The following is a 14,858-nucleotide window of genomic DNA, read 5'->3' on the forward strand; positions in this document are numbered from 1 at the left end:
ATCCCCCCCCCCCACGCCCCCCCACCCCTGCTTGCTGTGAATCACTCCGCAGCGGAGAGTCCCCAGCCCTGAGGGGGAGGGATCCGGCTTCCTCGGGGATGGAGGTTGACTTGTTTGTTTGGGAACTCTCTAGTCTTTGGATGCGTTTCCCCCTCCCCAGGCCAAAACCCCTGCACGGACCCCCAGGCTGCTGAGTCCCCGCTAATGCACCGCGGGCCCTAGTGATGCTGGCAGCTCTGGTCCAAGCCCTGTCCCGCCACGCCTCGGGAACATGCAGGGCAGGACAGAGTCCTCGATCACTGGAAGCTCACTGGAACAGCGGCAACTGGGAGGCTCCGTGCAGAGCCCCAGGCCCAGAGGCCGAGACACCCGAGTTCGGCCTCCCACATTGGCCGCAGGACCTTAAGGCGGGTCACTGAAGCTCTGCCTCAGTGCCCTCCGCTGTGAAATGGGGACAATAGCAGCGCCTGCCTCGCCGAGCACGTGGTAGGCGCGTCATCGGTGCCTGTTCCCTTCCCCCCTTCTGGCAGGAATCGTATCACAGGGGTTGGGGTGGGGGGTTAGTGTGAAACGGGCCAAAGGGCTGCCGAAGTGTGGTTCGAGGGAGCCTCGCCCAGACCGCTTGGATTCCCTGCTGTTGGGCAGGCGGCCCTCTTCCAGGATCCATCCCCAAGGCAGAGCACGGAAGGGGCCGGGCTCTGATGTCACACAGGACCCAGCCGTGAGTCCTTAGCTCTCTCTTACCTTCATTAGTCACTCGCCCCCAGCGGAGGAGAGGGGCCTCTTCCCCTGTAGCCCCAGGACAGGGTGTGGGGCCGGCAATTCTGACTTTCCTGTTTGTTTTTTAACCCTCATCTTCGGTCTTAGATTCCTACTAGTGTTGGCTCCTAGGCAGGAGAGCAGTCAGGGCCGGCCCATGGAGGTCAAGTGACTCGTCCAGGGTCACATGACTAGGAAGTATCTGAGGGCAGATTGAACCCGGGACCAATCCTCTCCAGGCCTGGCTCTCCAGCCCCCTGCCTTCCTAGGAATTCCAAAGAGGCAACTCTGGGCCACCCCTATGACTTTTAGGGGCAGATGGGTGCAGGTAGGAGACATGATCAGTTTTCCTCCCTGCTGATGTGGTCTTTAGACTGGGCAAGATTGCCCTGACCTGGAAGAGGCGCAAAGACCACCAAGGGCCTTGGGGGGCGGGGCAGAGCCAGGTGCCTTGGAGCAGCAAGTATCCAGGCGGGCCAGAGAGCTTCAGGTATGCGCAGTGCCCATGGGGCGTAATGAGCTCCTTGTAGGCCCATCTTTCATCTTCTTATCCTTGCACAGAAGCTGTGAAGGGGAGGGAGAGAAAGCAGCAACCAGGCAGGATAGAGCCAGGCTCAGAGGTTCAAGTCTGGCCTCGCACACTTCCCAGCTGTGGGACCCTGGGCCAGTCCCTTAACCCCCATTAACTGGCCCTGAGCTCTGGAACTGATCCACAGTATTGATTCCAAGATGAAAGGTCAGGGTTTAAAAGAAGCCCCTCTTAGGTGTAAGGCCACTTCTGCTAAGGACTGAAGATACATTTAAGAGCAAACAAGAGGGTCTGGGCCCTCAGAAGATGCTGGTCCTCCCGGAGAAGGCTGGGAGCAAGAGAGGCTGAAAAGCAGGAGCCAAGCTCAGGAGAGATGAGAGGGAGGGCTACCCCGAGTCTTTGTCTCTCCCAGTGCCGGTGAGCTCGGACGGAAAGCCTTGAAGGCATTTCAGAATGCTTCTTGGATCAAAGATGGTCTTGGGAAGGAGCACATTTCCCTTCCCCTCAGGAGGTGGCTTAGGGCCCATGGACATTGTCATTCTGACCCTGCCCCATGGGCAGTGGGCACTGGTGTTGTCCAGGCACCTAAGAGGTAGTGAAGGGCCTGGCCTGCGGCCCTGCTTCTCTCCGGCCTCGAAGGACAGCACAGCTACATGGCTGGACCTGTGCCTCTGGCAACTTCACTAGTGTGCATGGGGAGTGAAATAACTGGAGCAAAACCCTAGCAGAGCCCCCAGCGCCCTGCTGCTGTGGGGAGTGGTTTGGTCAACATTGTGTCCCCAGAACCATTAGCCGTAAACTGGGCCTTGATCGAGTGGAGATTGGACATCCATGATGAAGACTTAGATGAGTAAATGGTGTGCCGCCATCTTATAAATGGTAATTTTTCCTCAGGAAACAAGTCAAGAATGCCAATTTTGTTTATTCTACTGCTCACTCACTCCCTAGAGGTATGAAACCTCACTTAAAAATAATTGTGGTTCTTGTAAAAGTTTCAGTATTTGTTTCCTAAACTGCTTCACTTTAAACATTCAGCATGTACATGAATCCTTTAAGCACATCATGGGACAACTGACTAGAAAAATGGAAGGAAAAGACTTGAAATTAGTAGGCTCTTTTAGTCACTGTTAATCGATACTTTTAAATTTCTCTTTATTTTTTAAAGGCCTTTTTCCTTTTCTCCCTTCCACAGGCCATCTAAACAAAAAATTGTAAAAAGACGTTATTGATGTTTTGGCAAAGGCTCATTGGGTTCAATCTTTTTTAGTGTTAGCTTTGCATGTAACTCTAACCTAATCAGGAAAATGGAGGAGGTCCGAAAGGGCAATGTTTCTGTGACTTTTTGGAGAGCAGAGGGTTTTCTGAGAAATATAGCATGCCAGAGGAGGATTTTAAAAAGGAGTTACTATCCAATTGGAATCAGTTAGATTTCTTTGTTAGGATAAGATCACGTCTGTCTCTTCTTTGTTACCATGGTTAAGAAATCGGTTTCCTAAATTTCCTCTTTGATCACTTGATTTAATGTTATTTCTGGGCCTGTCTCGGACCAAACTACAATGATGGCAACTTCTTTCTCCTTAACTATACCCATCTTAAAAAGAAACTGGGAACATGGGGGTCATCATCTCTGTGGGTCTGGGAGAAGAAGAAAGTTCGGCTAGTGCCTGCTCGTAGGCACACACACACCATCCATCTCCTTTGCCTTGGCCCCATGTGACCCACACTCCTTACCTCCACCTCTTCAAATCCTTTTTTCTCTTTCAAATTAAGTACAACAGCCACCTCTAGATAAAGCCTTTCTCCAGCTTTCCAGATGTTGGTGTGCCCTGCTCCCCATTGCTTTTTTTATGTGCTTATCTAAGTCAGTGTTGCTTATGTCCACTAGAACGTCAACTCTTTGAGGGCAGGGACATTCTCACTTCATTTCTATGTCCCGGGCACCTCCCACAGTGCCTGGCTCTTGGGATCAAGCATCCATTGGTTGAGGGACCTGGGGAGGTTTAGATAAAAGCCCAGAGGAATTTGCTAGTGGAGTTTAGTGTCCTGGGTGCTTGATAGGTACTAGCCAATGGGTCACCTTGCCATTCTAGGCACTTTTTGTATGACAGCTTCTTGATCCAAAGAGAAGGCCTTGTTGCTGGGTCCCTTGGTGCTTCTGATCTCTCTCTAGTAGACTTTTTCCATGGGTGGGGGAGGCATCCCCAAACTGTCCTGTCTACATTAAAACCTTGTTCTTTGGATGACCCCAAAGTCTCTATTACAAATACATTCTGTCACCATCGTCAGCAGTGGCTGCTGAAAGCTTTCACAAAGTCCAGATATCAACCAGAGCAATGTCTATAGCACAAGACCATAGATAGGTGGAATTCTAGCCATCAGTCTCTCTAAGTTACAGAATTAACTTCTCAAATGCTTTTTTTGGGTGCATTTTGTAGCATTTATGCTTCTGAAATGAAGCTGTACTAAGATTTGGGATCCCCCCGTATTCTAGAAATGATCTGTCTGGGGCAATGTGTCAAGAGCTTGTAACCTCCATCATTCTGGACTCAGTGCTTCTATTAGCAATATAAATAATAAGGACATTTCAGTTCCGGACAAAAGAAATTTAATGCAAATGCACCTTATGTACATGTGACCTCTTTCATTAAGACAAAAACATTGAGGTAAATTTGGGTTTGGTTGATGCCATTGTTCTAGCTTAAAAACAGAATTATTTTCTTTTTTTATCTTGAACATTAACATGACATTAAAATCCCTAGGAGTCATAAATGATGCAACTTATCAATTTTCCTTTGTCGGCCAAACATATTGCGAAATCCTCATTTATTAACAAGTTTCCCAGTATTTGTCTTATGAATAAGCAAAATCAGACTCCAAATTTTAGCAGCACAAAAAGAGAATTGTACACATTGAAACTTTGGGTATTCTTTTTAAAACACTTACCTTTTGTCTTAGAAGTGATACTAAGTATGGGTTCTAAGGAAGAAGAATGATAAAGTCTTGGCAATGGCAATTAAGTGACTTACTCAGGGTCATCCAGCTGGGAAGTGTCTGAGGTCAGATTTGAACCTGAAACTTCCAGTCCCTGGGGCTAGCTCTCAATCCACTAAGCCATCTCACTGCCCCTAAAGTTAAAACTTAGTTTCGAGGGGCAATTAAGTAGCACAGTAGATAGAATGGCCCAGAGATGGGAGGTCCTGGATTCAAATCTGGGCAAGTCACTTAAACCCATTACCTAACCTTTACCTCTCTTCTGCCTTGAAACCAATATATGGTATTGATTCTAAGACAAATGTCAAGGATTGGGAAAAAAAAAAAGTTTTAACTTTAAAATCTTGGATCTCAGATCAGTTTTGTCAACCATTGATCGAACATTTGAAAATCTACTGACATGCCATTGGTGTCTTCAAGGAGTTTGGTTTGAAATAAATGTGTGAAAAGTTTAACAATGATTCTTTATAACAGGGTAAGTGTTAGCAAAGCTTATTAATTAGCCACTAATTGCCAAACAAATGGTACAAGCCATAAGTACTTTAGTTTGACAGAAAGAAAAAAACATCTCTGTATCCCAAAGTGGATGAGAAGGCTTCATGGAGTGAGCTGGTCTAGAATGAATGGAGAGTTATATAAAAGCAACCAAAGAGAGGAGAACTTGGGGGAGTTTGCAGGGTTTTAAAGAAGCTTAGTCCATAATTGTTGTCATTCAGTCATTTTTCAACTATTTCTGACTCTTCAAAACCCCAATGGGGTTTTCTTGGCAAAGATATTGGAGGGTTTTGCCAATTCCTTCTCCGGCTCATTTAACCCAGGAGGAAACTAAAGCAAACAGGGTTAAGTGACTTGCCCAGGGTCACACAACCTGAGGCCAGATTTGAATTCAGGGAGATATGTCTTCCTGACTATCCCTCACCATTATTATTACTATGTTGATAAATGCTGGAGACAAGCCTTTGTAGAAATAAAAATATTATCAAACTCAATTATAAGGGGCAGCTAGGTGGTTCGGTGGATAGAGAACCAGGCTGAGAAATGGGAGGTCCTGGGTTCAGATTTGACCTCAGACAGTTCCTAGTTTTGTGACCTTGGGGCCAGTTACTTAATCCCAATTGCCTAGCCAGAAGTTCACTCTTCTGCCTTGGAACCAATACTTAGTATTGATTCTAATTAAATTAAATTTAAAAAACAAACAAACAAAAAAAAAAAACCTCAATTGTACCAGTGCTTTATAAGCTCTTTCCTAAGCTAAGTTATAGGTTCTCTGGCCAGACCTCAAAAGGAAGCCAATGAACATGTGCCTGAAAGCAATTCTTTGTGAGCACTTTCTATAATTCTCTCTAGCTAAAGAAGAGGGTTTAGCTCAGCATGGTTCACTTTTGTGTAGCTGGATCCATTTTTTTCTGGCCAATATACTACTTAAATCATGGCTGCAAGCAGCATTCGTTTTAGGGAGGAACCTCAAAGAAAGGAAATAGAGGATCTGTTCTCTTCTGGGTCTGAGAATGCAAAGGACCTTGCAGATGTCCTCCTAGATTCAAAAACTCTGCTTTCCTCCCTTCCCTGGAAAAGCCAATTAAAGCCATTCTCTTTCCCGTTGGCTGCCATTTTGATGTTCATCTCTCAGGTGGTTTCATTTTTAGAAAGATCCAGCCTTGCCCCATTGTTAGGAAGAGAAGGTTCCTGACTCTCCGGCAGGTTTTCCAAGGCTGTACACTACCTGAAAAATATTGATTTATTGACAAAATAGATGTGTAGACAAAGCAAACTTATAAATACAAAGAGAATATTTCAGTGGCTGTTGTGGTTGTTGTGGCAACAGGATATCCTGGTTACTAGACAACATTGCATAACTAGTCCTGAGCTATTCCAGTTCTCAACTGCTTATGTAAGCAGAGATTTGGAAAGACTTACTTGAAAGAACATAGTGTATGCAAACTTAAATGTCCCAAAATTAAAATTTATAACCTTGAAAAGAAAATTGAAATGGTATTTATTGTCCCTACATGCCCCCTACTTCCTTTTCTCATACATTAAAGTCAATGAGAACCATTGTTCACAGTCCTGGCAATTTTCATAGGGTTCTGATGGTTCCCCTGAGTGTCACAATTCAGAATCGAGATTTTGTCATGTTAGGTTTGGGGCGGATAGAACACAGGCCCCAGAGTCGGGAAAACTCATCTTCCTAAATTCAAATCTGGCTTCAGACACTAGCTGTGTGGCCTTGGGCAAGTCACTTACCCTGTTAGGCTCAGTTTCCTCATCTATAAAATGAGCTAGAGAAGGAAATGGCAAACCACTCTAGTATCTTTACCAAGAAAACCCCAGATGGAGTCATTGAGGTCCAAACACAGCTAAAACAACGTGACATTTTTGTTTAAATTGTCACAAGTGGGACAAGATACTTATAAGTTTCTCAAAGATGTCATTTATGTGACTGGAGAAGGCAGTAGGGAAAGTACCAGGCTTGGAGCCCCAGAATCTGAGTTTGAATCCCTGCTCTGCCCCTCTCTACCTGTAGGGCCCCCTCTGGAGCTCAGTTTTCTTTAGGATGGAACTCTAGAACCTCTAGGCCAGTGATTCCCAAAGTGGGCGCTACCGCCCCCTGGTGGGTGCTGCAGCGATCCAGGGGGGGCAGTGATGGCCACAGATGCATTTATCTTTCCTATTAATTGCTATTAAAATTTTTTAAAAAATTAATTTCCAGGGGGCTAAGTAATATTTTTTTCTGGAAAGGGGGCGGTAGGCCAAAAAAGTTTGGGAACCACTGCTCTAGGCCCATAATCTACAATGAAGTATGAAAGCAGAGTCATGCCTTGTATTCTCTTTCCGTTCTGAGCCCACTTTAGTCTTTTATTTTTATATGTTATTTTGTTATTGATTTTGTTATTTTTAATATTATTTTTACAGTATTTTACTGTCACTTTGTAGTATCAATTAAGTAGGCAATAAGCTTTCTTTCAGCTGACCTCATTGTCAAGCTGTTTGTTTTTTAAAAACTCTTACCTTCTGTGTTAGAATCAATACTGTATATTGATTCCAAGGCAGAAGATTGGTAAAGGCTAGACAATTCAAGTGACTTGCTTAGGGTCACTCAGCTAGGAAGCCTGTGAATTCAGATTTGAACCTAGGACCCCTGTCTCTGGCTCTTAATACACTGAGCTACCCAGCTGCCCCCTTCACTGTCAGGTATTTGAGAGAAACTAAATATAGGGATACACTGAATCTCAGAGCAGTAGAGCTGGGAGGGGGCTCATGTATCATCTGGTCCAAGTCATTCTGTAACTGAGGCAGCTGCAGCTCTGGTCAGAAGATCATAGACTGGGGCTTAGATGCCCCTTTGAGGCCCTTTAGACCAACACTGTCCTTCTGTAGCTGAGGGACTGAGGCACAGAGCATCTGGTGACTTGCCAAAGGGCATACAGGTAGAAGTAGCAGAGCTGGGGCTCACCAGGATCCCCAGACTGGAGTTCATTGCCCTGTGCTCTTGTCAGGGTTAATTAAGGAGCTGAGGAAATGGAATCAGTTCCTAGAGGTTTACTGTAAACAAAATGACAAATATTGCTTAGTTTAAGTGAGTGGCCTCCGGTCCCACAGTCTGTTACAGAAGGAACTGGGAATGGAGCCCTTGGTCCCTTCCTGCCAGATATCTTTCTATTACCCCATGATTCCTGTCAGTAGAATAAAAATTGCTAGCCTCAATGTCAAATGTTAGTTAATTTAAATGAGCAAAACCAAAATGGAGTATGAGTGAAATTAGGATTATTCATATTAGTTTGGAATAGTTTTTTTTTTTTTTTTACTTCTCACTTCTGAAGTGGTTAAGATTTTTTAAAAATCACAGACAAGCAAAAAAGGCTATAATTCAAGTTTTATTGATTATTTTTGTTTTTACACCATGGTGGGATGTAAAGCCACTCTTGCCCCAGAGTGAGTTCAACCTTGTGATAGAGGAAAAGATTTAAAAAACAAGGCCTAAAGCCACGGTGCTATGAATGCAACCTTCATTCCATACCTCTCTACCAAACAGAGGGAGGTATGTTTCATCATCTGTTTTCTGGGACAAAGATCTGTCATCATACAGTTTCTCAAGCTTCCATTTTTGTCTCATATTCTTTTTGCATTATTGTAGTCTTTGGGTATATTTTCCTGGTTCTGTTTGTTTCATTCTGCATCAGTTCATATAATTCTTCCCACGGTTCTCTAAATTCTTATATTCATTATTTCTTTTACCAGAATAATATTACATTCATATCCCACAATTTGTTTAATCACTTCCTAGTCAATGAGCATCTACCTCAAAGACTTACTAGTTGTATGACCTTGGACAAGTCATTTACCTGCTGTTGGCCTCAGTTTCCTCATCTGTAAAAAAAGGATAATGATAACACCTACCTCACAGGATTATTGTGAGGCTCAAAAGGCCAGATTATATGTAAAGTGCTTTGCAAACCATAAAACACTATATAAATGTTAGCCATCATTATGACTTTTTCCCCCAATTTTTGTTTCTTTTTGATATCACAAAAATTACTACTATAGACATTTTGGTATTTTAGACTTTTTTGTCCTTGACCTCCTCAGAGCATGTCAGCCTAGCAGGAGGGATTGCTAGGTCAAAAGGTATGAAGAATTGAGCAACTTTCCTTGAATAATCCAAATTGAGAGGGCAGCTATGTGAGTGGATTGAGAACCAGGTCTAGAGACTAGAAGGTCTTGGTTTCAAATTTGACCTCAGACACTTACTGGGAGACCCTGGGCAAATCATTTAACTCCCACTGCCTTGCCCTTCCCATTCTTCTGCCGTGGAACCAATATGCAGAACTGATTCTAAGATGGAAGGTAAGGGTTTGTTTTTTGTTGTTTTTTTGTTGTTGTTGTTTTTTTAAAGAAGAATTTGCAGGAGAAGAAAGGGATATATTCTGAAATGAAGATTATATTTTTAAAAAGTTATCAGGAATTTTAAAAATGCATTTTAATAAGATTCCTAAGCTTCTAGAAACATCCTCCTCTCCCATTCCCAAATTGAATATTCACATGAAGCTCCACCTGACAAATTTTATAAATGTGAAAAAAGAAAACGAAAAAACAAATGAAAACTGAAGTCTTGACGCCATAACGAAATATGCCATAAAACCATTTACAGTTTGGCTGCTCTGGGCTCTTTCAAGAAATAGAACTCTGGGTGTAGGGTAGAAAGTCAGTACATTAGAAAAATGCTTGGCCTTGTGACTTGAGGGCCTGTAGGTGGATATTGTTTGGGTTTCCAGATAAAAATCTATAAAGTAAGAAAACTTAGGAGGGTTAGCTTACTCCGAACCTTAGAGTTAGGAATCTCAGGTGAAAGGGCCCTCAAAACTCCTTGTAGTCCAAACCATACTTGACCAGGAGTTCTTAGCCTTTGTTGTATCATAAATCCCTTTGACAGCCTTCCAGAATAATATTTAAATGCATAAAATACACAGAATTACAAAAAAAGCCAGTTTATATTAAAGTACAGTTACATAAATGCTCAAAAAAATAACTTCATAAGTTCCCCAAGCTTCACCATCTCCCCCCAAGTTGCTCATTCCATTGTGCAACACCTTTGATTGTTGGGATAGTTTTCTTTAATATCTTTTAAATGTTCTTGAATTAGCACATAATTCAGTGATGAAAACTGTCTAAAGGGATGGTGTATTGTGAAACAATAGTGAAATTATCAGCCAATCAATAAATATTTATTAATCACTTATTTAGTAAGCATTGTGCTAAGCCTTAGGGATACAGACATCTACAAATTGAAGCTACAACAATTTTCAGTTATAAAAATTAAGATTATAATAACGGTCCAAGTGCCTTATGTTTTATGTATCCCGAGATGTTTCGTTTCTATTGATATCAGCGTTTGAGAGAAAGAAAAAAAGGCAACTTCTAACAGAAATTATATGTTATTCATTAACTGACATTTTATAGAACAATTTGATTCACTCATACTTTAGGCACTGAAATACCTTATTTCCTTGAAGTCATCAACAGAGGTGACTTAGGATCTAAACTTTTCACAGATGGAGACTTTTCCAAAGAAATCAATGTTTACAAAGGAAATGTGTAAAAACCTTTATGGGCCAAATTAAGTCATTCCTTTTTAGTGTTTCCTTTAGAAAATTAGCACATTTCTGGGAATTGGGGGTGTAGACGTTCCAGGTAACACTGCTGCCTCCCAACTTCCTGAGATACTGTACTTGTAAACTGACCTCGTACCCATAGGAGTGATATTGTCCTAGGACTATGAAGCCAAGCCTTATCCCCAGTTCTCACAGCTGATACTGAGGCATGCAGAAAATGCCCAACAGCTATCAGCCCACACATCCAGTAACAACTGGTTCCTTCCTCTTCCTGTGGAAGAGCCCCATCCTCTAAGATGAGAAGAAATGTAACCTGAGGAATGCAAGAGCAGCCGTGAGCTTTCACACAGGAAATTACTACTGTAGCTCTCACAGAAAAGGTCTTCTATCACTTGGACTGTCAACCCATCACGAGCTTCCTGCTGACCCAGAAGATGGTTTACTACCATTTAAATGCCATGTGTGGGTCCCTTAAGGTTTCATGGCAAGTCTTGAACTTCGCATTCAGCGTTTCTGTAAATACATAAATGCCTAGTTTTGAATTTTTCAATGCTGCATGTAAATGAAACCACTTGGGCTTTTATATCTCCTTCCCTTGACAGTTAATATTTATACTTGATAGCAATGGTGAGTAATTCTGCATTTTAAAATATTCTCATTTTTAAGGCAGGTGTTTGTGTTTGGGGCAGTTAGCCCATATGAAATGTGCCCTGCACATTTTAGAGGTTATTTTTTTAAGGGACTTGGTATTAGTGAAGCTGGCTGTCAAGGCTGAAATCTGGTCCTTGCTCAGCACCTTGTATCCTTGAATTTGTAGTGATTACTTTTGAGAGGGGCTAGTTGTTCTTCCATATGCTGCAACCATATTGACTGTTGCATAAATGAAAGTTTTCTCCCTCAAAAAAAAAAAAAAAAACCTCCAAACTTGAGTTCCTATTGAAGGAAGAGTTGAACTTTTCAGAGTTGAACTTTTATTCTTCCTACCCTTGTAGTCTGAATTTTTTGCTTTGGATAGAGGTCATCTTCACACAGCATAGTTTATGGCAGTGGGATTAGTTGAGTTCCAATTGTTATTGAGTTCCAACAAGTTTGTTGGGGTTTCCCTGAACCAAAGTCTTTCCATTTTCATTTTTCAATAAATTATTAAATCCAATGGCTTTTTTCTCATGCTTTAACCTCCTTGACCTGTCTACTGCCTTGACTCTGTTGATGCCTATCCCATCCATATACTCTCACCTCCTTTGGCTTCTGTGCCATCACCTTCCCAGCTCCCCGAGTCATCTTACCGAAGGTTCTCGATTTCTTTCACTGGTTCATCTTCTCCCTCCCACCCCCTAGACTAGCAATCTTCTGCCCTGGATTCTCTCTCTCTCCTCTCCAACTCTCTACCCTGTATCTACTTCCATGACTTCTGGGATCACCTCTTACTCCCACTTTCTTCCCTGTGACTTCAGTCCCATGTTCTTCGCTGCCTCCTGGACATCTTTACCTACATATCCCATTGTTCCCTCAAATTTAACATGTCTAAAATGGAATTAGTTCACTTTTTCCACAAAAAAACTGCTCTTCCTAAGAACCTCCCTCCTTTCTTCTTTATGGCACCACCATCTTTCCAGTCACCCAGTCTAGAGACCTCAGAGTCACCTTTGGGACTTTCTGCTCCCACACTCGCCATATTCAATCAGTTGTCAAGTCTTTTCTCTTCTTCCTTGATAATATCTTTCACACACACACACACATACACACTCCTCCTCTCTACTTATACAGCCACTAATCTAGTTCAAGCCTCTCTTACCTCCTGCCTACACTATTATAATAAGCCTCTTTGCCTGTGATGTCTTCTTCAATCAATTCTTCACCCAGATAAGAAAATAATCTTCCTTATATTACCCCTGACTCAATAAACCCCAGTAACTTCCTCTTACATCTAGGATCAAATATAAGCTTCCCTGATCGACAACCTGGGCCTTTCTACTTTTCTAGGTTCTAGACTAGACCTAGTTTTTTAGTTCAAACTAAAATCTTTGCAATAAATAGTTGTCGTCATTCCCCCATTCCTGTCCAAAGCTCCCCTTCCCCAACTATCATTGGGGAGAAAAGAAAAACACAAAACTCTTGTGACAAATATGCCTAGTCTACCAAAACAAATTCCCAATTTAACCATATCCAAAATATCTATCTCATTCTACACCCTTGAGTCCATCTTCTTACACTCTGAGCTCATGTTTCATACTGGCCCACTCCTTGCTCCTTACTCATGGAGCGCCATCTTGTGTCTCTTCACCTCTCCACCGGCTGTCCCCCAACCCAGAAATGTACTGCCTCATCACTTCTGCCTCCTGGAGTCCCTAGTTTCCTTCAACACTCAGTGCAAATACCACCTTGTATGAGAAGCCTTTCTTGGTTCCCCCACAAGGTACTGTCTCCACCTCCCTAAAACTCCCTTTCCTACATTTTATATGATTTTTATCCCACTCATATGTGTCCATGTTGTCTCCTGATAAGCTCCTTAAAGGTAAGGGCAGTTTGTTTTCCTTTTGTCTTTGTAGCTCAGAAATTAGCGTATCTCCCAATACATAATAAATGCTTAATGTTTGTTGATGGTTACCCAAGTCTGTTGTGGTTCCCCATTGGCTAGGGAATGAAATCCAGATGGGACTGTACTTCATATTCTTTACTTCCATCCAGAATGAATGACTAGCTTTTCCCAAATCTTGGCCTTTCCTATGTGAAATCATGTAGGCTCTATTTCCTTCCCAGGTCCACCAGTGAAAGCCGTTTTCTTCTCGTGTGGTTTTCCTTCCTCCCACAGCTTAACGTGATTTCTCCCTCTTCAGATTCCTTCACAGCACTTAGTCTGGAACTCTACTTTGCATTCATCACATTCTAATTCATTTTACCCTTATCTGAGTATATGTCTTGCCTGCCCCCCCCAGTCTTTTAGGGGTACATAGTACTTAATAGATGCTGATTTCAGCTGAATTGAACTACTTAAAATGGTTACAATGATTAGGTCAACTTTACTAAGCCTCAGCTGAAAGTTTAGGGTTTGTTTGTTTTTTCCTCAATGAAGTAGAATATCCCAAAAGATCTGACCAAGATCTCAGACATGAAAAGGGTAAAATGTGTATCAGGGACTGACCATTGCAGAACAGGAACTCAGAAGTGAGCCCTGTGGCCAGTGTGTGTAAGTAACTCTACAGAACCATCTTCTGGGTTTTGCACCTGTTCCCAAGTGGTAAGTCCTCATTCCGTGCCTGGTAACCATTTGTCAGCACAACTTTTCTGCCTGGTGCAGCAAAGGCATGTCAAGCTAATTGAGTCTAAGATATTCTGCTTTATGATTGCTTCCTCTCCAGAAGGGTTGTCATATGGAGGGCTCTTCATGTTTCTGTCAAACCCAATTGTGTGGATTTCACTTCCTGGCATGAATCAGTATTTGATCTATCATTTAAAACCATCCACTTAAATCTGTCACAGAGTATATAGTGACTCTATCAACAAGTATTTGTGATTGATTAATAGCAAAACCCTCCTTGGCTTATTGGGGTGGAGAACTTCAGAGAAGCTCACTGTTTCTTCAAGAATGTAGTTTACATACACCTTGAGATAAGAAGGGGACAAAGGGCTTTACAAGATGTCTTTATGGGCCACCCTTCTTTGGAGAAATATACATTTAATGGAAGATACTCTGCCAACTTGATTGCAAGATTAATCCTTTATTAACGTTTACTTCTTTTCTTTCTTCTTTTCTTCCTCCCTTTCTTCCTTCCTCCCCTCCTTCCTTCCTCCCTTTTCTTTCTTTCTTCTTCCTTTCTTCTTGTCTTTCTTTCCTTCCCTCTTTCCTTTCTTCCTCTCTTCCTTCCTTCCTTTCTTCCTTCTTTCCTTTCTTCTTTCCTTCCTTCTTTCCTTTCTTGAATTGATATTAAATATTGGTTCCAAGGCAGAAGACCAATAAGGACTAAGCAGTTGAGGTTAAATGACTTGCTCAGAGTCACACAGCTAGAAAGTATTTGAGCCCAGATTTGACTGGCACCCTATCCACTGTGCCGCTTGGCTGTCCCATAAATAGGAGTGCTTACAATATTACTAGACTGTGTTGTCATATTTCAATTTATCATTAGATTCTACTAGGGATAGCTCAGTGGATAGAGTGCCAGACTTAGAGATGGTAGGTCCTGGGTTCAAATGTGGTCTCAGATACTAATTTGCTGTGTGACCATGGGCAAGTCATTTAACCCCATTTGCCTAGCCCTTGACACTCTTGCCTTGGAACTGATACTATCAATTCTAAGACAGAAGGGAAGGCTTTTATTTTTTGTTTTTTGTTTTTTTAAACAAGCTTTTATCTGAGAGGTAGAGTGCTAGGGGTGTCTGATAACCAATAAAATAACATGGGAAGTTCCCAAAAAATAAATCTTCTTGGAAAGGAATAAATGGACATTTACAATATAACATAACAATACAAT

The 14,858-nt window shown here is 42.3% G+C and overlaps 1 protein-coding gene across 1 annotated transcript in view; it reads left to right on the forward strand.

The window, feature by feature from the left end:
* The window catches only part of POC1B (POC1 centriolar protein B), a 94,247-nt gene that overhangs the window by 53,096 nt on the left and 26,293 nt on the right, over positions 1-14,858 (forward strand). The window contains exon 10 of the mRNA XM_044678088.1: positions 5,981-6,011. Coding sequence (XP_044534023.1) covers positions 5,981-6,011 — 31 coding nt within the window. The remainder of the gene's footprint in view (positions 1-5,980; positions 6,012-14,858) is intronic.

Source organism: Gracilinanus agilis, chromosome 5, assembly GCF_016433145.1.
Source record: "Gracilinanus agilis isolate LMUSP501 chromosome 5, AgileGrace, whole genome shotgun sequence".
NCBI classification, from domain to species: domain Eukaryota; kingdom Metazoa; phylum Chordata; class Mammalia; order Didelphimorphia; family Didelphidae; genus Gracilinanus; species Gracilinanus agilis.